This window comes from Polypterus senegalus, chromosome 6, assembly GCF_016835505.1.
Source record: "Polypterus senegalus isolate Bchr_013 chromosome 6, ASM1683550v1, whole genome shotgun sequence".
Lineage (NCBI taxonomy): Eukaryota > Metazoa > Chordata > Cladistia > Polypteriformes > Polypteridae > Polypterus > Polypterus senegalus.
The window spans coordinates 68,918,279-68,942,297 of record NC_053159.1 but is presented as its reverse complement, the minus strand read 5'-3'; the positions used below and the strand labels follow the sequence as shown (position 1 = coordinate 68,942,297).

The 24,019-nt window shown below is 38.1% G+C and overlaps 2 protein-coding genes across 4 annotated transcripts in view; both read right to left on the bottom strand.

Annotated features, from left to right (window-relative positions):
• The window catches only part of LOC120531141, a 42,162-nt gene extending 39,163 nt beyond the window's left edge, over positions 1 to 2,999 (bottom strand). The window contains exons 1-2 of one of the 3 annotated variants that reach the window (XM_039756276.1): positions 2,833 to 2,999; positions 2,394 to 2,524 (exon numbers count right to left, since the gene is read on the bottom strand). In XM_039756276.1, the coding sequence (XP_039612210.1) occupies positions 2,394 to 2,463 (70 nt within the window). In that variant the 5' untranslated portion in view covers positions 2,464 to 2,524; positions 2,833 to 2,999. Of the gene's footprint in view, positions 1 to 2,393; positions 2,525 to 2,832 lie in introns of those variants that run through there. The other 2 variants (XM_039756277.1, XM_039756278.1) reach the window with 2 other exon arrangements.
• A 13,118-nt stretch (positions 3,000 to 16,117) lies between these two features.
• Positions 16,118 to 24,019, bottom strand: part of LOC120530539 (uncharacterized protein C2orf80-like) — a 43,982-nt gene continuing 36,080 nt past the window's right edge. The window contains exon 8 of the mRNA XM_039754967.1: positions 16,118 to 18,294. Within this exon, the coding sequence (XP_039610901.1) occupies positions 18,182 to 18,294 (113 nt within the window). The 3' untranslated portion in view covers positions 16,118 to 18,181. The remainder of the gene's footprint in view (positions 18,295 to 24,019) is intronic.

The window sequence follows — 24,019 nt, the reverse complement described above, 5'->3', positions numbered from 1 at the left end:
CGATCAGCCCTCCAGCTCACTATATATATATATATATATATATATATATATAAAATATATATATATATATATATATATATATATATATATATATATATATATAATATATACAGTGTGTGAAAACTATTTGCCCCCTTCCTGATTTCTTATTCTTTTGCATGTTTGTCACACAAAATGTTTCTGATCATCAAACACATTTAACCATTAGTCAAATATAACACAAGTAAACACAAAATGCAGTTTTTAAATGATGGTTTTATTATTTAGGGAGAAAAAATCCAAACCTACATGGCCCGGTGTGAAAAGTAATTGCCCCTTGTTAAAAATAACCTAACTGTGGTGTATCACACCTGAGTTCAATTTCATTAGCCACCCCAGGCCCGATTACTGCCACACCTTTTCAATCAAGAAATCACTTAAATAGGAGCTGCCTGACACAGAGAAGTAGACCAAAAGCACCTTAAAAGCTAGACATCATGCCAAGATCCAAAGAAATTCAGGAACAAATGAGAACAGAAGTAATTGAGATCTATCAGTCTGGTAAAGGTTATAAAGCCATTTCTAAAGCTTTGGGACTCCAGCGAACCACAGTGAGAGCCATTATCCACAAATGGCAAAAACATGGAACAGTGGTGAACCTTCCCAGGAGTGGCTGGCCGACCAAAATTACCCCAAGAGCAGAGACAACTCATCCGAGAGGTCACAAAAGACCCCAGGACAACATCTAAAGAACTGCAGGCCTCACTTGCCTCAATTAAGGTCAGTGTTCACGACTCCACCATAAGAAAGAGACTGGGCAAAAACGGCCTGCATGGCAGATTTCCAAGATGCAAACCACTGTTAAGCAAAAAGAACATTAGGGCTCGTCTCAATTTTGCTAAGAAACATCTCAATGATTGCCAAGACCTTTGGGAAAATACCTTGTGGACTGATGAGACAAAAGTTGAACTTTTTGGAAGGCAAATGTCCCGTTACATCTGGTGTAAAAGGAACACAGCATTTCAGAAAAAGAACATCATACCAACAGTAAAATATGGTGGTGGTAGTGTGATGGTCTGGGGTTGTTTTGCTGCTTCAGGACCTGGAAGGCTTGCTGTGATAGATGGAACCATGAATTCTACTGTCTACCAAAAATCCTGAAGGAGAATGTCCGCCATCTGTTCGTCAACTCAAGCTGAAGCGATCTTAGGTGCTGCAACAGGACAATGACCCAAAACACACCAGCAAATCCACCTCTGAATGGCTGAAGAAAAAACAAAATGAAGACTTTGGAGTGGCCTAGTCAAAGTCCTGACCTGAATCCAACTGAGATGCTATGGCATGACCTTAAAAAGGCGGATCATGCTAGAAAACCCTCAAATAAAGCTGAATTACAACAATTCTACAAAGATGAGTTTGCCAAAATAAAAGACTCATTGCAAGTTATCGCAAACGCTTGATTGCAGTTATTGCTGCTAAGGGTGGCCCAACCAGTCATTAGGTTCAGGGGGCAGTTACTTTTTCACGCAAGGCCATGTAGGTTTGGATTTTTTTTCTCCCTAAATAATAAAACCATCATTTAAAAACTGCATTTTGTGTTTACTTGTGTTATATTTGACTAATGGTTAAATGTGTTTGATGATCAGAAACATTTTGTGTGACAAACATGCAAAAAGAATAAGAAATCAGGAAGGGGCAAATATTTTTCACACCACTGTATATATATATTATATATATATATATATATATATATATATTTTATATATATATATATATATATATATATATATATATAAAATATATATATATATAAATAAAATATATATATATATAAATAATATATATAATATATATATATAAAAATATAATGTGGTTGTGTGTGTGTGTATATATATATATATATATATATAAAATATATGGCATTTACTTGCCAGAACCAGTATTCAGCCACGGTCAGTTATATATTGTATTATCAAGAGTTAAGAGTTTTTCCAGATGTTGTTGTCAAGGTTGTAGATCGACCTGATCAAGGCAAACTGTTGCCAAACTCAGACAGAACATTTACAAGAAATGTTGTCTGTAATGAAATTTTATAGAAACATTTCATTAGGTAAAAAAATAGAAAATTTTTCCTAAATATTTTCTTCAGATATTGTGTCTTACAGATTGTTACAAAGTTTTATACTAAGACAATATTAATTATACTTACTGTGTTGTCATATACGTTTCTATTTTATTTTTATTATTATTTTACTTTAGGCTTCTTGCAAAAATATTTTTGACAAAAAAAAAATAAGACAAGAAACAGAATGAGGTCAAGGTCCTACTAATGTTTATCCACTACTGTTCTAGCGCCCGTTATGTAACGGGCTTAATGTCTAGTATATGTATTAAGATAACAGAAAGACACTTACTTAATATCCTCTTTTTAATCTTTGTCGCCAGCGTTATGGTCTGCTTGGCTTTCTTCTTCTCCTCTCTCATCCCACCACTAAAGATAGCCACGGGGAGGTAGCACGGTCAAAAGCGATTGATTCGGCAGTCACTTTGAATTGTGAAATCAACAGTACAAACAATTACAAGTCACAGCAAAGGACATGACTAAAACCTCGGTCGGCAATGGCGAGATGAACAGCCGAACAGATTTCTATTAAAATGTAGTTACCGAATTCCACACGGAGACTAAACAATCATTACTTTTATGTCTGGGTTGTATTTTAATAAATCGTCAAATCCTGAAAGCCAAAGCGACTTATCTAAAATAAACTGCCTACACTGACACGCGAAAATGACCGCATAACTGTTACGACTACGAGAAGTCAACTTCCTGATGATATAAAACGTGCAACTCACCAAAGCAGACGTTTTTCATCGACCGCAGATTGAAAATACAGTCAGTATTTATGTTCTGTTACAGAATTCAGGAAAATTACTTGCGTTTATGCTACATAATAATATCATAACAATAATGCACATCCTTGCAGCATCTCTTTGCAAAAGATTCAGCAATACACTGTACTTTTTTTTGAAAGACGCAGTTTACCCAGGAATCCTAGCTTTGAACCAATGAAACTTGTCATCACTTTCTCCGCCCAAGTTTTGCCGTCCAGTAGAATTCGTCTTACAATAGAATTTCATAAGTTTGCAGATCGGCATGCCCATCTCCTCAAAACGTACTTTTTAATCACGGCCATGTTACGGAGGTATTATTTTAGGATAGCTGTGTTACCAATCTGAAATGTACGGAAGCCTATTAGGGCCACGGTGAAAAAAAATACGGACACAGTGAAGAAAAAAAAATTAAATGTCGACATTAAAGTCGACATGTTGACTTTACTGTCGACATTTCTACTTTAATCTCGACGCGTATGACGAGAATAAAGTCGACACATTGACTTTATTCTCGCCGTTTATATCAAGATTAAAGTTGACATTTCCACTTTATTCTCGTAGTTTATTTTGTCATTAAAGTAGAATGTCGTAAATTAAAATAAATATTTAATTTACTAGATTTTCTCAAACCTCGTCATAAGTTAATGTAGCACATTAAATGCTTTGTTTTATCTATCTATCTATCTATCTATCTATCTATCTATCTATCTATCTATCTATCTATCTATCTATCTATTATAAATGGTACAAACCCAGCACCTTCTTTACAGTTCTCTTTCTGCACAAAGTGATTGGAAATCTTGTGAGATAAAAAAAACACAACAGAAAACACATAAACTATAAAGTAAAACTTGCTTCATTATGCCGAAGAATTAAATCTAAAATTACAATTCAGTGAGCCACAACCCTTTGATTATCTTTCATAGATTCAATAGAAAGTAACCTCATTGTGTTGTTCATTGCTCTTACTGTAATGCCGGACTAGTTTGTCATGCAGGTAATACTTAGTTAGCACAACTACTCTATTGCTGTGTTGTGCTCTTTCATGTTATGTTTGCTTTTTGTTCACACTGTGTCCTGTCTTGCCTCCTTGTAGAATTCTGACTTTTCTTGTTTCCTCCAGTTTGTCCAAGTGTCCTTTTCTCAAGTATTTTTTTATCACACACACTAATGCTGTTATCATGTCTCCACGCAGTTCTGGTAGCGCTTCAGTTTTCAGCAGTTTCCCATTGAATTCTACAAAAGGTCTTTCTGATTTTGTCTACTACTGTAGTCACTTAAAATTCCTTTGAAAAGATGTGAAAATTTTATCAACCTTTCTGCTAGATTAGAAACTTCACAGGTTCTGTCTAGCGTTTAGCTACTGTACATAATGTCTACTACACTTGGGTCACTCATTCTGCTTTGGAAAGTAACGTTTTTGTGGCAATGAATTTTCAGTGCTCCATCTAATGACTAGCTGGTCATTGACTGGCTTCTGTATGTCATTCTGGGCTAAAATTTTTTTTTTACCATCCATCCATCCATTTTCTAACCCGCTGAATCCGAATACAGGGTCACGGGGGTCTGCTGGAGCCAATCCCAGCCAACACAGGGCACAAGGCAGGAACCAATCCTGGGCAGGGTGCCAACCCACCGCAGGACACACACAAACACACCCACGGGCCATTTTAGAATCGCCAATCCACCTAACCTGCATGTCTTTGGATTGTGGGAGGAAACCGGAGTGCCCGGAGGAAACCCATGCAGACACGGGGAGAACATGTAAACTCCACGCAGGGAGGACCCGGGAAGCAAACCCGGGTCTCCTAACTGCGAGGCAGCAGCGCTACCACTGCGCCACCGTGCCGCCTCTTTACCACATCACTTTTTTTTTTTCTTTTTTACAAAATGGCATTGTGTGCTATATCATTCCCACCTTTATCTATGCTTGCCCATCTGCTCCCCTGACCTATTAGCTTTACTAAACTGTATATATTCTGTGCTTTCTTTGCATTCTTACCCTGTCTGGCACCCCCTTGCCAAATGAACATTGTAAATTCTCTTCATTACTTTGCCACTTAATAAACAGTTCTCATCCATTGTGAAAAGCCTTTGGGTTTTGGGGTTCAATGGATTTCTGCCCTTTTCTCTTTATACTTTAGTTTTACATTTGTGCATTTCAACACACACTGATGACATTGTAGAAAGGCCAGGAAAAGGAAGTGGACCGGTTGGCATAGGCCTGCCATTTCTCACTATGTATCCAATAGAGGATTATGTTCTCTGCCAGTGCTGTTAACTTGAGACTTTTGTTTTCCTTTGTTTTTTGTCCAATGGCTATGTCAGAATTGTGTTAATTTATTTTTATATATATCTGTGATTTGTTTATATTAATCACTAGCAGGGGCACCAACTGAAGTTTGGAATGAAACATGGCCTGTAAAAATGGGAAATGTGTGCAAAATTTGGTGGACAGAGATTTGACGGTGCAGATTTATATACTGGACAAACACACACACATTCACCTTTATATTATTTAGATTCTCAGTTTTGTTTTATTACATGTTTAACTTTAGATATGTAAATATTGTATCATTTAGTAACTTACATTTATTTTATTATAGTTGGAAATATCTGCAAGCACTTATTTCCAACAGGGGCACATGTTCCCTAAGAATGTGTTCATTTTTGAATTGAAGCTCATACTTTGAACCTGTATATTCACCACTTCATGTGGTCATGATGAAAATTTTAAGGTAAAAAAAGAAAGGATATATTTAACTTGCTTTAAAATGTAACTTTCAATCCTAGTATAGATTTTGGTGGAATGCATACGTATATCTGAATAGAAGCCATTGGAACAGCACATTTGTCTTATAGTTCTTGACTGAGGCTTTTGATGATTGCAATTCCATCTTTTTGACAGAGCACAGAGGCATTGTTCTTGGCACAGGATCAACAGCATGTCTGTACAAACGGGACTTCAGCCCTTGAGGCTTCCTGATAAGCTTTACATAAACACACATGCTCTGCTGACCAATACAATGTCTAGATTAGAATTTGTCCTATCAAGTTAACTCATTCAGTGAGCTGTCTGCAGTTCCTACTAATCGTTGCTATAAATGTATAAGCTCAGTTCTCACCAGTTTAGCATATTCAATTAGGTATTTGCAGGTTCTACTAGCCAATGTTGTATATTCAAACAAATAAGGCTCCCACCCTAAGAAACATAGCACATTCTTTCATTGTCTGCACATGAGGCGCCTTCTCTGTTTACAAGAAGGCTTTCTGTTTCACAATCTTCATATTTTCAGGGATAATATTTAACTTTTAGAAGGTCTTTTGCATTATACTGCAGAAATATTTATGCATGGTAAGTTTAAAAGCGAATGCTCACAAATCACAATATTGCATAGTTATTTTTCTACTCTGGTTACACCACTCCATGCCCTGTGTTTAGTTTGATGCACTATACAAATAAACTGAATTGAATGAAATTGAATGTTGTTAGGACAGCATGGTGGCACAGTGGGTAGCTTCTGCCTTGCAGTTAGGAGACCCAGGTTCGCTTCCCAGGTCCTCTCTGCATGGAGTTTGCATGTTCTCCCCGTGTCTGCGTGGGTTTCTTCCTGCAGTCCAAAGACATGCAGGTTAGGTGCATTGGCAATCCTAAATTGTTCCTAGTGTGTGATTGGTGTGTGTGTGTGTGTGCGCCCTGCGGTGGGCCGGCACCCTGCCTGGGGTTTGTTTCCTGCCTTGTGCCCTGTGTTGGCTGGGATTGGCTCCGGCACACCCCTGTGACCCTGTAGTTAAGATATAGTGGGAAGGATAATGGATGGATGGATGAATATTGTTAATGGTTAGCACCCTTCTGGGGCCTTATTTATAAAACTTTGTGTGGATCTGAGTGTGAAAAAACACACATGCCAATATTGATTTCCTAGTAGGGAAGCCACTCTACTGACATGTTCGAGACCTTACCACCTGTATTCAAGAGTATCTGGTTGTTCTCTGTAACTGAAAATGCAAGATCGTCCAAGGCATGAGAGTGACTAACTTTTGCATTTTGTAGTTAAGAAAATGGTATAAGGCACCAGGTTCTGACTGGGTAGCCACTATCACATGATGCATGTAATGACGTGATTGCCCTTATAATAAATAGTTCAGGCAATATGAAGACTGAGGGGACAGACAATTACCTTTCCAAAAAGCCCATCACCACATACTGTACTATCACATCTGTCAAAGCTACTTTGTCTCAAATAAATTAATCAGGCTTCGGAGCCATGATGTTTGTCATATCATGTTTGTAACTACTTAAAGTTAACAAATGGAGCTACATTCTCACTAGGTGCCCTTATTGCAGTATGTATGCAGTAAGTGGTCTGATTACGTTAGGAAAACTAATCAGTACTGCAAATGGATTTTTTATGTTGGCAAAAACATGTTTTATGTATGTGCACCCACACCATATGAAAACTGCATGTTGTGCCTAGCTGGTCAGTTAATGGCTCCCAGCACAGAAGACATGATGGAGTGAAGCTTTGCTAAGATAGTCCTGACCTTTTGGCCATTTTTCTGAGAAGTTACAACAGGTAGTTAATATAAACTGACGAAAAACTAAAACAACAACAACAACAACAACAACATTTATTTATATAGCACATTTTCATACAAACAGTAGCTCAAAGTGCTTTACATAATAAAGAATGGAAAAATAAAAGACACAATAAGAAAAACAAAATAAATCAACATTAATTAACATCGAATAAAAGTAAGGTCCAATGGCCAGGGGGGACAGAAAAAACAAAAAAAAACTCCAGAAGAAAAACATTCTTCAGTGCAAATACACAGCATTAACCCTCTTCAAAGGGAACTAAAATAGAGTCTGTGCATCATATTTATCACATTTGAGTTGCAATATGTTTGTCACATCAACACACATTATAAAAATGGCTCAGGGATATCAGTTATTATGTGTGTGAGTTGTCATTTTGCTGGTTTGGCCGCTTTTCCTTACTTGGTCATTTACCAGTTTCTCCAAAGTTTTGCATGTGCATGGGCCAGAGATATTTTAAATATCTGCATGTTCCCCTGTTAACTTTTCTTTTATAGATCCTAAAGTGTCCATGGGAAGTTATGTATGTGCATTTCAGGTTTCTTTTTGTGCTTATGCAAGCTTTATAAATGAGGTCTCTGGTGTCTTTTCACACCTGTAATAATGCCATTTGAAAGAAGCCAAATTAAATGAGACCACATAGTTCTGAAAGGGCAGGACTTATTTTTCTTGTGCTTTTCTTTTGTTTCCTTTTGTTCTCAATTTAACTTTTCCTTTTTAACATATAAAACGCCATTCTTGAGTTGAACTGGAACTATGTGATTCCCCAGTTGCCCACAGTCTTGGCATCTTCCTGTTTCTGGGACATTGATGGTCATTAACCAATATGGAGTTGGGTGAATGAGGGCACAAACAGCAAGTTGGTACAAATAGTGTATAGTGCAGTTTATTCAGACAGGCATAGTCTAAAAAAAGAAGAGCAGTCAAATCATTAATAAATAAATATTCAATAAAACCAAATACTCATATTGGAGTTAAAATGAATAAATAAATAAATAAATAAATCTATAAGAATGTTAAAAATCAAGAATAAAATTGTAACGTTAAAATTGGGTAACATCCTTCTACTTTTCCTGCGAGCCTTAGTGTATCTCCCCTTCTCTCTCTCTCTCTCTCACATTTAGTTTATTCACCCATTAGTTCTTCTAAACTGGACTGAGATACAGGTGAGTGTGGTCAACCATCTCCCATTCTCATCCCGGCCACCTCAGTTGGTCATCATTGTGATGCTTGGAGCCAGATTTCATCATCCTGCCACCTGCCATTGGTCTAGCAGGACCCCTGGAGTACTCAGTCGCTTCTGCTCCTCCTAATGCTCCACATGAGTGACCTGTCCCTGGAGCGCCATTCTTTTTGCCCACTGCAGGGCCTCCCAACATCTTTGCCTCCTATCCGCCACACCGGCTCACACTCTTGACCTCTTCTTTGTCCTGTCCAATTGTGATTTTTCTCCCTTTCTCTGTTTCATTCTCTGTCCCTGCATATCCTACTCAGACTCCTTTCAAACTCTATAGGTGTATGTGCTTTCCTTTAACAACCCACGCAGTGTCAAAGAGGACTGGCTGAGCTGACCACGCTTGCACAGGAGCAAACACTCAGACAATTTTCCTACTGCAAACCCCACATTTGTACGGCTTCTAGTTACATACACCCATCCCCATACCCACCAAGTCTGAGCTGTACTGTTTTTATTAAAAACCCTGCATCGCCACAGACCCCTAATGTATTTCATCATGAACTACCATGGCTCTTCTGCATAATCACTATATATGGGATTATGCAGCATGTGAAACATGATACATGCATGTACATTAGGTAAATACATCAAAAAGAGATGGTGGGACTAAGCTATGTTTATTCCTCACACTGTGTTATTAAAGTGAAACCCATAAAATAATGGGAATGATTGCATGAATCCTTATTGATACTGTAGTCTCCTGCTTTGGGTACTTCTAGACAAGTCTCCAGGTCCTCATGGTGTTGGCAAGAAAACAGCATGTCAAGTAAATAGATGTATAATATGTATTTCAATGAGGTAAACTATGTTCTAGTTTAAGTTATTAGCAAATTGTCATGCGGTCCACAGGGGAAAGCCTTGTCCTTTTGTTGGTCAAGTAATTTAAACATAATGATTAACACAAAGGAGACCACTCAGCTTTCCATATTAATGGATATGAGTAAATTATGACAATTTGCAGATACTTGAGTGTGGTCTTAGCTGCAGAAAATATGCATTGGTATTGTAAATGTTTACTTTAGTGACGTGTCACATTTTTACAATATCCTTTGCTCAGTGATGTCCACAGACTTTTAGGTGGGTAGTGAGTCAAAAGATGAGAAGGGGCATTGTAAGGAACAGGATATGACACATTTTAATCCTGGATACAAATTATTTACCACTTTTATTTCTTTGTTTTTTAATTTCACTGAAACATTAATGTAACTTCAGGGATATAATAATATTCACAAAATTGAAAAATCTATTTATCCATGATTGCTGATTATATTAGATTATCAAAAAGAATACTACACCTCTCTACTGTGCATAAAACCCATGGGGTTATATGAGATACCAAACAAAACTCATGATGTTATGATGTTGGGAGTTCTCCCCAAGCAAAATCAACAGGGCCCTCCACATAGCTGGAGAGCAAGCCAGGATCCTCACTGTGTTGTGAACTAGAAGTCCCAAGTAGTTCAGCATTCCAAAGTATGTCATTTCAAACACTTCCAATAAGACCCACTAGAAGGGGACATCAAACACTGGTTAGTAATAAAGGCAAGCACTAATCCTTTATGAAATAAAAGATTTATTCTTCACAAAAAACATACTTCAATCACAATGAACCTCTATGGAGCACAAAGGCACTCCCTGCCTTACTCTATTGTGTTCTGCCTGTACCACAGGCTGCAGGCTACTAGTTTAGCTGATGTCAACACACTTAAAGCTCATTAGAGGGATGAAAAGAAAGGCATTTTATACTCCAGCTAGTGACCACAGCCAGGGTGAAGTGTCCAATCAGTTCAGACTTTTTGGAGTTTCTCAGCCCTTTAAGTGTGTGCTGGGGCTCAGAACACCTGGGACTCCTAGGTTCATCCTCCTAGACCACCCTGTCTTGGCTGCAGGTGCGGCCACAATTCTCAGCCCCAATTAAAGGTCTATCTTGGAGACTCCTAGGTAGTCTCCTCGCCATAATACAGAATGGGTGGGCCACTTTGTTGCCATATACCAGACATAAGAACAGCTATTAAATTAGTAAGTCAATTCTCATTTTGAAGGAAGCGTAACTTGTGCAAAATTCACATTGTTGACATCAAGGCTAACACAAAAAGTTAGACATGTCCAAAATTGTTAACAAAACTTTTATGCTAAACCAAATCAACATTGTCATGGCTCTTGAGTTTTGTGTTTAATGATATTGCATTCATGGAAATGATATGAACTGTGAAGCCAGATAAGATGTGAACAACAAAGTAATTTGAGATGGTGATGTGTTAAAAGTTGACAAGTAAAAAAAAAAAGTAAAATGACATAACTCAGAAGGAAGCCCTAAAACAAGTGGAAAAATGAAGACAATTACTAAATGTAATAATGGAATGATTGGCTGGTCACAATGCATGCAGATAGAGCATGATGTGAGATATACTGTGAATGGAAGGAAGTTGGAGAGAAGAAAGCTTGAATAGCATGGATGGCACAGGTGACAAGGAGCTGCCTGTAGTATAACATATAGTGTGTGTGTGTGTGTGTGTGTGTGTGTGTGTGTGTGTGTGTATAGGGTATAATGTTTAACCAGATGACTAGATGGCCCTTGTCGATTCAACGGACGAACGAACTGCATTTATGTACTATAATTATATATGGAAAGTATTTTGAAGGGTTCATAATTTCAACGTTGATTTTTCACTGTAACTCCACTTTTTAGAATTCTGAACATTATTTGAACACTTTCAGAGAAATGTTTATCTATATGTCTGTGTGTCAGCATGAACTGATAACTTAATCCACAGACCATGATGATGAGGGACACTCTTGAGCAATTGTCAAACACAGAATGAAAACCAGTGAGGGTCAAGTTATCAAAAAGGGGCATCATTACTGAAAATACTACATATGTCTTTATATCTGTGTGTCAGGATGTGAGTCAAACTGAATGAAACCTAGCACAGTGATTAGACTTTATTACATTAGATTTTATGCTACAGATTTTGCATTTTTTGGGCAGATTTTTGACCCAAGTGCAACACAACTGGGAAAGGATAATTGACATTGTTTGTTCAACACAGTATGCCTCATCCATTACATTCCACCTTAAATATGACTCTGTAGCTTTACTCTGAGGAAATCAGCTGCTGGCCAATGTCAGATTATTTAACTATGTGAGCACAGATGTGTAGCACTTTCTAGGGTTTTTGTATGAAAGAGTTAATTTAATTGTGCTGTAAGTTACTTTTTAGTTATTACTTACATTTTATCATACTCTGAGCCATGCTGTTTCATTCTTGTGAGTTTTTCCTGTTGTTGTTCTAGTAGACCTGAGTGCAGCATTTGACACTATAGACCACAATATTCTTATAAATCATTTTAGCCAATGGGTAGGCTTTTCTAGCAGTGTCTTAAATTGGTTTCAGTCTAACTTGACAGGTAGAAAATTCTTTGGTAGTTGTGTTGAATGTAGTTCAGGGATCCATGATATTGTATAGTATATTGGTTCCACAAGGATCTATTCTAGGGCTGCAGTTATTTCCAGTCTATATGCTCCCATTAGGCCAGATTTTTCAAAATACAATGTGTACTACCACAGCTATGCAGATGACACACAGTCTTACTTTTCTATAGCATCTGATGACCCTGACCCTCTGGGCTGTCTGATTCAATGATAGTCTTGTATTTCTGAATGGGTGAGTAGTAATTTCCTCAAGCTAAGTAAGGAAAAAACAGAAATCTTAGTCATTAATAAAAGTGGAAATAGTGAGGGTATTATAAATAAATGTGACCCCTTAGCATTAAAAGTTAAGGGGAAAGTAAATGATTTAGGTATAACCTTGGACTCTGACTTAAACTTTAAATCCCATGTTAACCAGATTACAAGGATTTTTCCATTTAAGGAACGTTGCAAAAGTTAGACCTCTTACAACACTAGAAGATGCTGAGAAATTAATTCACACTTTATTCTTAGTCTACTAGATTATTGTAATCCATTCCTAACAGGTCTACTACCTAAGAAAGACATCAATCGATTGCAGTTAGATTGGAATGGAGCAGCTTAACTAGAGAAACAAAATCTGAGCACATCTCATCTGTTTTAGCATCATTACATTGGTTACCCATGTCATTTAGAATTGACTTTAAAATATTACTAATGGTGCATAAAACCTTAAATAATCTTGGCCCTTCCTATATTTTGAAGTGCCTGTCCCTCTACACTCCAAGTTATAACCTTAGATCTCCTAACTATGGCCATTTTATAATTCCAAGAGCCAATCTTAAAAGAAGTAATGAGGTGGCCATGTGCTATTATCCACCAAAAATCTGGAATATTTTATCAATAGCGATACACCCAGTTAATACTGTGGAAATTTTAAGAAACTCCTAAAATCCCACTTTTTAAATATTGCTTTTTTGTAGCTTCAATTTAGTTTTACTCTTAATAATGTAGATATGCATAGACATATCATTATTTTCAGTGAATCTGCAATTATTATTAATTTTTATTTTTCTGTTTTCTTTCCTGGTTCTTTTGTGGTGGCACCTGATAAAAGTCACATGCAGCCACCGTGATGTCTGAATTAAAGTAGATACCCCACTTTATCACAAGACCCACTGTGTTGAATCCTACAAGATGAAGCTAAAAAATAAAATAAAGAACTGCATAAGAAGATTTATGTTAGGTAGAATGCACAGTGGAGGCTGGGTAGTCTTTAAGCCTGGAACCCCTACAGATTTATTTTTTTCCCCAGTACAACTAAAGTTTTTAAATTTTTTTCTATTCGCCCTGGCCATCTGACCTTATCATTGAACTGTCATTAACAAACTTAAAGAAACAATTCTATAATTAAGGACTGTACTCCTCTTAATTATATATTGTAGTTGTAGTGTGTGAAGGCAGAACAAGTCCCAAAATAGTTGGGATATCAACTCCAGGGTTGGGGAAAGTCGGTCTCTCTGCTCCAAATGATACAGCACCTTCTGGGAATGTCCCCCTTTTATATTGGTCAGACCGGGAGAGGAGGGGCTTCTCTGGCTTCGTACCCTTGAGGGATAGTTTCTCAATGCTGTAAGGGAAAAAGGAGACAACGCCCTCTCTCTTCCCAGGGTGGTACTATATATCTTAGGTGAGCCTGGAAGGTGACCCTCTGGCGCACATGCATGACAATATTTTTCTTATGTGACGGTGATTTATTTAACATAACATTTGAATATTAGAACAATCTAGACAAGAACAGGCCATTCCGATCAACAGAGTTCACCAGTCCTATCTACTTAATTATTCTAATTAACATCAAGTCGGGTATGAAAGTCCCTAAAATCCTACCATACTACTTGGTAGCTTATTCCAAGTGTCTATGGTTCCCTGTGTGAAGAAAAACTTCCTAATAGTTGTGTGACATTTACTCTTAGTTTCCAACTATTCTTGATTAACTCATTTTAAAGTAAAAGTTTCGGTCCACTGTATTAATTCCCTTCATAATTTTATAAATTTCAGTCATGTCACTTTTGCTTAAACTGAAAAGGCTCAGCTCTTTTAATCTTTCTTGATAGTTCATCCCCTGTTGCACTGGAGTCAGCCTAGTTGCTCTTCTCTAGACCTTTTCTTGCACTGATATGTCCTTTTTGTAGCCTGGAGACCAAAACTGCACACAGTACTCAAGATGAGGCCTCACCAGTGCATTATAAAGGCTGAGCATAACCTCCTTGGATTTGTACTCCACACACTGTGCTATATAATCTAACATTCTATTTGCCTTCTTAATGGCTTCTGAACACTGTTAGGAAATTGATAGTGTAGAGTTCACTACAACTCCTAAATCCTTCTCATAAGGTGTGCTCTCGATTTTCAGACCTCCCATTAGGTATTCAAACCTAATATTTTTCCTTCCTATGGGTAATACTTTACATTTAGTAACATTCAATTTCATCTGCCACAAATGTGCCCCAAGCCTTTATGCTGTCCAAGTACCCCTGTAATGATTTAATGGATACCAGATTATCTGCCAATCCACCTATCTTGGTTTCATCTGCAAACTTAACCATCTTATTACTTATATTCCTATCTAAATCATTTATATATATTAAAAATAGCAGTGGCTCCAGCACTGACCCCTGTGGAACACCACTCTTAACATCAGCCAATTCTGATAAGGGTCCAAGCACCATAACTCTCTTCTTCCTATGACTGAGCCAATTCTGGACCCATCTACAAACATCACCCTGAACTCCCACTTCTTTTAATTTCATGTGCAACATTATACAATTTATTCATTATTATTTTAATCAACTGTAAATTTAATTTGCTTTTATTTGCATGTAACTACTTCTTTAACATATTTCAAAGAACTTTGAGCTACATTCTTTGGATAAACGTGCTATAGAAACAAATGTTATTGTTATTTCTGGTTTGCATGGCCATTCTGTTTCTCTATTGCCAATATACATAGCACATCCGAACAAAGTGTAGTGGAGGGGGTAAAAAAGCAGCAGTACTAAAAAGATTTTGGCTGGCATTTAAGAAAATATTTAAATAGTTGCATTACACATTGTGATTTTTAGAAATTCAAAAATGGAAGAGAAATCTCATGTTACATTAATTTGAAAATGTTGCAATAAAATTACGTTTTAAAACTAAACTTTATGCATAAGACAGATCATGCAGAGGAAGAAGGACAATTGTTTCAGAAAGATATTAATGAGGTCAGTTACTTTGAATGCATACTGTGTATATAGTAAAATGTATACATCATGGATCATGGCTTCACCACACACCTCGAACACACAATGAATTGAGAGACACAGTTGAAATTATTAGTTGAATTAATTTATTGTTGTATATTCATATATTATTTTTATGATTTTACCTTTAATGAATGACAATATGGGAGAACACCACTGTATATTTTAGCACAAAACATAATAATAAAACATGAAAACACATATTAATAAGAATTATGGAATTTCTGATTGTGTGTGTGGGTGTTTTAGCAACCTAATGATTCTTCTTCCTTATTATTGCCTCCGGAACTGGCCACTCTTTTTCTCTTCCAGTGAATTGTCATTCCCATTCTGCAGACTCAGAGCAAGACTCTGTCAACCCCCACACCCTTTAACACAAAACTGCTGTTTCAGGTGATTTTAAATATCATCTCAAATGTAAGTGGCTCTTTACATTCTTTAGGCACTCCATCATTATGTCACTTTATTATAGGTCTTGTGCTCCTTCTTCTTCTATTTTTGCTCTAAAGTCATTTTTTTTAAATCATGGACTTGTCTACAAAATCACACACTTTATTAATAATGTTGGCCCTTTTGCTAGGACTTGACATGAGCTTTGCATTTAGTTTTAACATGTGCTGGAGGATGAACTGGGAGTCTCACTTAATAAATGTTGTAGAAAGCACCAGTGTTTTTTTAAGGTCAGCAGACAAAGAGCCAGGGACAGAAAATGTTACTTAACATTTTTATTTGGACAAAACCAGATTCAAAATTACAAATAAAACACAAGTCAAAAACAATAATTCTTTTTCTAATTGATTTTCTTTTTTCACTTGTTTATGTGTTAAGACCTCTCCTTTCCTTTGTTTGAAGTAAAATGTTTTGGACACCTCATTGGGCACCTCTTACCACACAGATATACCAAGGTGATGCATGCCAGTAGAATTTATGACATTACTCAGGCATGTGCCACATCCCCTATCACAAACTAACAGGAAGCCATGATTTTAACAGAAACATACAAACACAAAATGGTGCAGTGATATTGTAACAGAGAGAATGGTAAGAAAAGAATACAAGAAGAAATAACACATTGAAATAAAAATAAAATGTAAATATAAATACTTTCATGTTCCTGACAGGTTCTTTTTTTGCCTGCTTGATAATTTAACCTTGTAACAAGAAAAGAAACCCTAGATTTTTAATCACATTTCCAAGCTTTCCAAGCTGTCTGTCTGCTGTTTATGAATTTTCCTTCAAATAACAACTCTATCAACTTTTCTTTCCACATGTTGATGGAAATGTTCTGCTACTACTTAAAAATGCAAGTCTAACTGAATAGATGGGCTTGGAGCAAAACGATCAGTTTCAGTTGGCTCAAAATGAGGACAGCTGTTTAAAAAACACTTTGGTTTTATTAATCACCTCCAAGATCAGAATCAACTATTCACAGAAAAAGGTCATGGGACCCTTTTATTAAAGGGTCAGGCACCCAAGACTAATGTGTGTCTACCTGCCTCTTCTAGAAGACAGCAGTTCTATAGTATCTTCCTCCTGGGAAACCTCATAGGTCCTAATCAGCTGGTGAGACAGACTCATCATGTACCCTACACTTTTTGACAGGGCCATACTAAACCTCACATCTGGGGTGCTGGCTTTAAATCACAAGATTACAACAACCATATGTAGTAGCTGCATCCTCATCCGGGCAGCTCATGGAGCGTAGCTGAAGCCATGGTCAAATGAAAAAGGCAATCTCCTCTGTCTGATTGCACCATTGTGCAATTGCACCATTGTTTAAGAACATATAGTAATGAGATTTTCTTGGGCAGAGCAAGTGAAACTTGCTGAAATTCACTGAAGAATGATGGCTCAGTATGGAATTGAAAACAGCATTGCCTCAATGAAAAGTTTATGAATGGGTAGAAAGGTTTAAAGCGGAAAGAACAAATGTAACCAAATAAGCTTGATCTGATCAACCATTAACATTGCTCACACAAGCCCACATTGACAATGCAAATGCCTTCATCAGAGAAGACCAGCAGACGATGTAGTCTGCTGCTGCTGCACATTTGGATATCAGCTATGGATCTGCACATGCTATAATGCATGATGACTTGGGGTTTTATAAAGTTTGCACACGATGAGTACCCAAACAGCTTACTGATCAGCAAAAACATCATCATGCAGTGACTTTCAGCAGGTTTCACTCTCTCTGCCTAAAGGAATTTCAATACAGTGCATTGTTTAACAATGGTGCAATCCCACAGCAGATTGTCCATGTTCATTGGACTTTGGCTTCAGCTAAACTAATGACAGAGCATTGCACTTTGTGTGTACAACTACCCATAAGCCATCACAAATGTGTTGTATTGTGTCAGATTCTATCCATTGCGGTTACCATGTAATTTTCAAATTGCCTTTACTTTTTGGTTTACCCTTGTATCTTGAGGTAAACAAGTCCATTAGTTAAATATCTACTAAAATGAAAACATACATGCAAATGCTTTAACTATTTGTTATAATTGTTTGGATTTGGGGACTCTGACCATTTGACAATGTCTCTGATTAGTGCTTGCTGCATCATAAAAATACAAATGAAAAATACAATAATTTCATTGCTCTTTATGCAAACTAAAACTGATCAGAACTGTGAACCACTCCTAGACTGAGAGTCCTGTCTCATAGAGCCATCTGTGCAATACATTTGAAAAATTGGACCAACTAAATGACTGGACACTTGATTTGCGTTGTGAGTGAAAAGACATAAACACAAACATTTAATTTGATTCTTCTACAGAATTATTTTCTTCTTTAGTTGACTGGTTTGGGTCTTTGATCAGCTCTTTATTTTTAGATTTTGTCACAGACTTCAATGAATGTAGTTTCATACCTGTAAGGGGAAAACACAAAAAGAAAGGCTACTAAATTATAAGAGTACATTAAAAAATAAATCAAAATGGAAGCAAACAATATAAGAATCAAATAATTTTCCTACACATCCATTTCATCTTGTTCAGAATTCAGACCCAAAGGCTACTCCAATTGTAAATGGTGTCCAAGTACACATTCATACACATATCAACACACAGGCAAAATCTATGCAGAAGGCTGCCTCACCTAAACTCAAACCTGGACTGAAATGTTGCCATAGTACAATGTAATTCTATAAACCTGAATGACTTACTGTATTTATGATTTTAGGACAGCAATTAATAAACAGGCAGGTTTTTGATATACGTACATCCATCCATTACCCAACCTGCTATATCCTAACTACAGGGTCACAGGGGTCTGCCGGAGCCAATCTAAGCCAACACAGGGCGCACGGCAGGAAACAAACCCCGGGCAGGGCGTCAGCCCACCGTAGGACACACACACACACATACCAAGCACACACTAGGGACAATTTAGAATCGTCAATGCACCTAACCTACATATCTTTGGACTGTGGGAGGAAACCGGAGCACCCAGAGGAAACTCACGCAGACACGGGGAGAACATGCAAACTACACACAGGGAGGACCCGGGAAGCAAACCCGGGTGTCCTAACTGCGAGGCAGCAGCGCTACCCACTGCGCCACCATGCTGCCCTATATATATACAGTACATATATATATATATATATATATATATATATATATATATATAAAATCGTAGGCCTAAAGGACAATTTTATGTGACTTTTTTATGTCAAGTTTTTTGTCATGCATTAAATTGGGCTTATTTTAAAACCTACATATGTATTTTTGGTATCATTCTTTTCAGAATTATTCAATCTTTAATGTGATGTTGGTAGATTTTCAGATTCTTATTTCATTTTTAAATTATAAACTAAAAAATATCAAGAACTCACGTCACACGAGACAAGACTTTATTCCAAGAGATTTAACCACGCCCGAGGTTGGAAATAAAAGACAAAGAGTAGGACAGCTGCTGTATAGGCTTTAAAATGTTCAAAGCACCACACAAGATGCAGATCACATGACATGGCAGCAGCAGCAAACTAGCAGCTAATCGAGCAACGAGGAGGTGAAAAAAACTGTATTTGTTTCCCATTGTATCACCGTTTAAGAGGGGGTTTCGGAGGAGCAACCACGTGACCTTAGGATGTGTTCAGCACCCCTCTTCACAACGTGAGCGGCAGAGACACAAACTGGCTGGCGAGTATCGCAGGCCGAGGGGGTTGGCAAGCGAAGCAAGCAGAGGGCGAACCCCATAGTATATATATACAGTATATATACGGTATATACACAGCATATAAAGTTATAGTCACATCCACATCTGTGGATTACCCTTCAGCTTGTCTCAAGGAGGTATTGCTGCCCTGGGCTGACATTATTATATACAGAATAAGTATGTAAGTATAAGTGTCATTTCTGTCTGTTTCCTCCACAGTCCAGAAATCACTAACCTTAATCTAACCACTACTGCCTTAATAAAAACTAACAAAGTTGTCTTGGACCTTCATGTTTAACAGTTGTCATGGATATGTGTGGGTGTCACTGGCAGCATAGACATAGAATTACTAGACGCCGCATGACCAGCAGCATCGTATGTCAATGTCACCGCCATATTGCAAGTGGCACTGCTGTGGAGTGAAGTAGTGGATAAAGATGCCTCACGCATGTGTTGCTTGTGATTGTACAAATCGCTGTACACTCCAAGCCAGATCCCAGGGGATTACATTTCATAGGTAAGGCTGAGCAATTGTTTTGGTTATATTTGGCCATTAGAAAATCCTGTTTAATAATCTTAACTTTAGCTATGCCAGGCTAAGCTAGCAAAGCTATGCACTCATGTGCTGTGTTACTATGTTAATTGCATTGTCTTTATAATATCCTCAGACTGACAGCTGTGATTGATCGATTTTGTGGGGATAGACAGACAAGCATGTAAATCTATCACTTTGTACAATTTATGAAGCCAAACTGTTACTAGCAGTGCAGTTTTTTTTCTTTCTTTTCAACTGAAAAAGAGTAAAGATCTATAAAAGTGGTGCATGTATGTTTTAGGGGGCTGGAATAACAGTCCTTCAGCTGGTCAGTTCCAGGCCATTTTCCATCATGATGAATGTTGTTAGTGCATATGCACCGCAAGTTGGGTGTGCAATGGGTGAGAAAGAAGATTTTTTGGAGTGAGTTGGATGAAGTGATGAACAGTGTACCCAAGGGACAGAAAGTGGTGATTGGAATGGATTTCACTGGGCATGTTGGTGAAGGGAACAGTGGAGATGAGGCGGTGATGTGTAGGTATGGTGTCAAGGAGAGGAATGAAGAAGGTCAGAGGATAGTGAATTTTGCCAAAAGGATAGACATGGCTGTGGTGAATATGTATTTTAAGAAGAGGGAGGAACATAGGGTTACGTACAACAGTGGAGGAAGATGAACACAGGTAGATTACATCCTATGCAGAAGAGTTGATCTGAAGGAGATTGAAGACTGCAAAGTGGTGGCAGGGGAAAGCGTAGTTAAGCAGCATAGGATGGTGGTCTATAGGATGATGTTGGAGATCAAGAAGAAAAAGAGAGTGAGGAGAGAGCCAAGGATCAAATGGTGGAAGTTGAAAAAGGAAGACTGCAAGGTTTAGTTTAGGTAGGAAGTTAAACATTAACTGGGTGGCAGTGAAGAGTTACCAGACAGCTGGGAAACTACAGCAGATGTAGTAAGGGTGACAGCAAGAAGGGTGCTTGGCGTGAGGTCTGGTAAGAGGAAGGAGGAAAAGGAAACCTGATCGTGGAATGAGGAAATACAGGAGAGTATACAGAGGACGAGAATGGCAAAGAAGAAGTGAAATAGTCAGAGAGATGCAGAAAGTAGAGAAGAATACAAGGGGATAAGGCACAATGTGAAGAGAGAGGTGGCGAATGCTAAAAAAAAGGCGTATGATGAGTTGTATGAGAGGTTGCACACTAAGGAGGGAGAAAAGGACCTGTACCTGTGCTAGACAGAGGGACTTGCTGGGAAAGATGTACAGCAGGTTAGGGTGATAAATGATAAAGATGGAAACGTATTCACAAGCAAGGAGAGTGTGTTGAGCAGATGGAAAGAGTACTTTGAGAGGCTGATGAATGAAGAGAACAAGAGAGAGAAGAGGTTGGATGATGTGGAGATAGTGAATCAGGAAGTGCAACGGATTAGCAAGGAGGAAGTAAGGACAGCTATGAAGAGGATGAAAAATGAAAAGGCTGTTGGTCCAGATGACATACCTATGGAAGCATGGAGGAGTTTAGGAGAGATGGCAGTGGAGTTTTTAGCCAGATTGTTTAATGGAATCTTGGAAAGTGAGAGCATGACTGAGGAGTGGAGAAGAAGTGTACTGGTGCCGATATTTAAGAATAAGGGGGATGTGCAGGACTGCAGTACCTACAGGGGAATAAAATTGATGAGCCACAGCATGAAGTTATGGGAAAGACTGGTGGAAGCTAGGTTAAGAAATGAGGTGATGATTAGTGAGCAGCAGTATGGTTTTATGCCAAGAAAGGGCAACACAGATGCAATGTTAGCTCTGAGGATGTTGATGGAGAAGTTTAGAGAAGGCCAGAAGGAGTTACATTGTGTCTTTGTGGACCTGGAGAAAGCATATGATAGGGTGCCTCGGGAGGAGCTGTGGTATTGTATGAGGAAGTCGGGAGTGGCAGAAAAGTACGTAAGAGTTGTACAGGATATGTATGAAGGAAGTGTGACAGTGGTGAGGTCTGCGGTAGGAGCAAGGGATGCATTCAACATGGAGGTGGGGATTACATCAGGGATCAACTCTGAGCCCTTTCTTATTTGCAATGGTGATGGATAGGTTGACAGACAAGATTAGATAGGAGTCCCTGTGGACTATGATGTTTGCTGATAACATTGTGATCTGTAGCGATAGTAGAGAGCAGGTTGAGGAGACCCTGGAGAGGTGGAGATATGCTCTAGAGAGGAGAGGAATGAAGGTCAGTAGGAACAACATTTATTTATTTATATAGCACATTTTCATACAAACAGTAGCTCAAAGTGCTTCATATAATAAAGAATAGAAAAATAAAAGACACAATAAGAAAACAAAATAAATCAAAATTAATTAACATCGAATAAGAGTAAGGTTCAGTGGCCGGGGGGACAGAAAAAACAAAAAAAACTCCAGACGGCTGGAGAAAAAATAAAATCTGTAGGAATTCCAGACCATGAGACTGCCCAGTCCCCTCTGAAGAAAGAATACATGTGTGTAAATGAGAGGGAGGTCAGTGGAATGGTGAGGATGCAGGGAGTACAGTTAGCGAAGACGGATGAGTTTAAATACTTGGGATCAATAGTACAGAGGGATGGGGATTGTGGATGAGAGGTGAAGAAGAGTGTGCTGGCAGGGTGGAATGGGTGGAGAAGAGTGTCAGGAGTAATTTGTGACAGACGGGTATCAGCAAGAGTGAAAGGGAAGGTCTACAGGACGGTAGTGAGACCAGCTATATTATATGGATTGGAGACGGTGGCACTGACCAGAAAGCAGGAGACAGAGCTGGAGGTAACAGAGTTAAAAATGCTAAGATTTGCACAGGGTGTGACGAGGATAGTTAGGATTAGAAACTAGTACATTAGAGAGTCAGCTCAAGTTGGAGAGTTGGGAGACTAAGTCTGAGAAGCAAGATTGAGTTGGTTTGGACATGTGCAGAGGAGAGATGCTGGGTATATTGGGAGAAGGATGCTAAGGATAGAGCTGTCAGGGAAGAGGAAAAGAGGAAGGCCTAAGCGAAGGTTTATGGATGTGGTGAGAGAGGACATGTAGGTGATGGGTGTAACAGAACAAGATGCAGAGGACAGAAAGATATGGAAGAAGATGATCCGCTGTGGCAACCCCTAATGGAAGCAGCCGAAAAAAGAAGAAGTTTGTTGTGTCCAATTCCTCATTTTATGGGATAATAACAGTTATTTTGTGACTCAGCTTTGCTTTCGCTGGTATGCTTCTATACTTGTGGTGGTCTAGTAGGGAAGCAGTGTTGGTTGCTTGCACCACAGATCATTTCTTTATTTTTTTCTTTATCTTTTCTGTTGCTCTGGGACTGCAGTGCTTGTTATAATCATCCCAGCTTGGGGAGTGGTACACATGAAAGCAACTCTCCATTCTATTGCATATGCTCACAGTAACAGTGACAGCAGGCAATGCACTTACCTAACTGTAGACATCACATATAATGCAGGATTTCCTCCTGGAACCCCCATCCTTTACTTTTATCAAGTTTTATTTACTGTCTCTCTGTTTATTTTACTACTAGCTGTGTCACATTTCATTAGAAAATGAGCCTCAGTTATAGTGCTGTCAGTTAATTGTGTGTATTACAATTACTGGGTAACTAAGTGCCTTTCTTTAAACAATACCTGTAGTTGAAGATTTTTTTTTTTAACCAAGGGCTAAAATTATTGGTGGGTAGTGTAGTGAAGTGGTTAAGACTTTGGACTTCAAATCCTGTTATTGGCCATGAGTAAGTCACTTCACCAGTCTGTACTCCAACTGGAAAAAGAAATGTAACTAGTTATATCTCTTAACTAAACAGGAAATATGGTTTTGGTTAATGAGTGAGTGAGTCAGTCAACTTTATATTGCACATATATACTGTTAGAGGTGATTTAACTAGTTGATTATATACT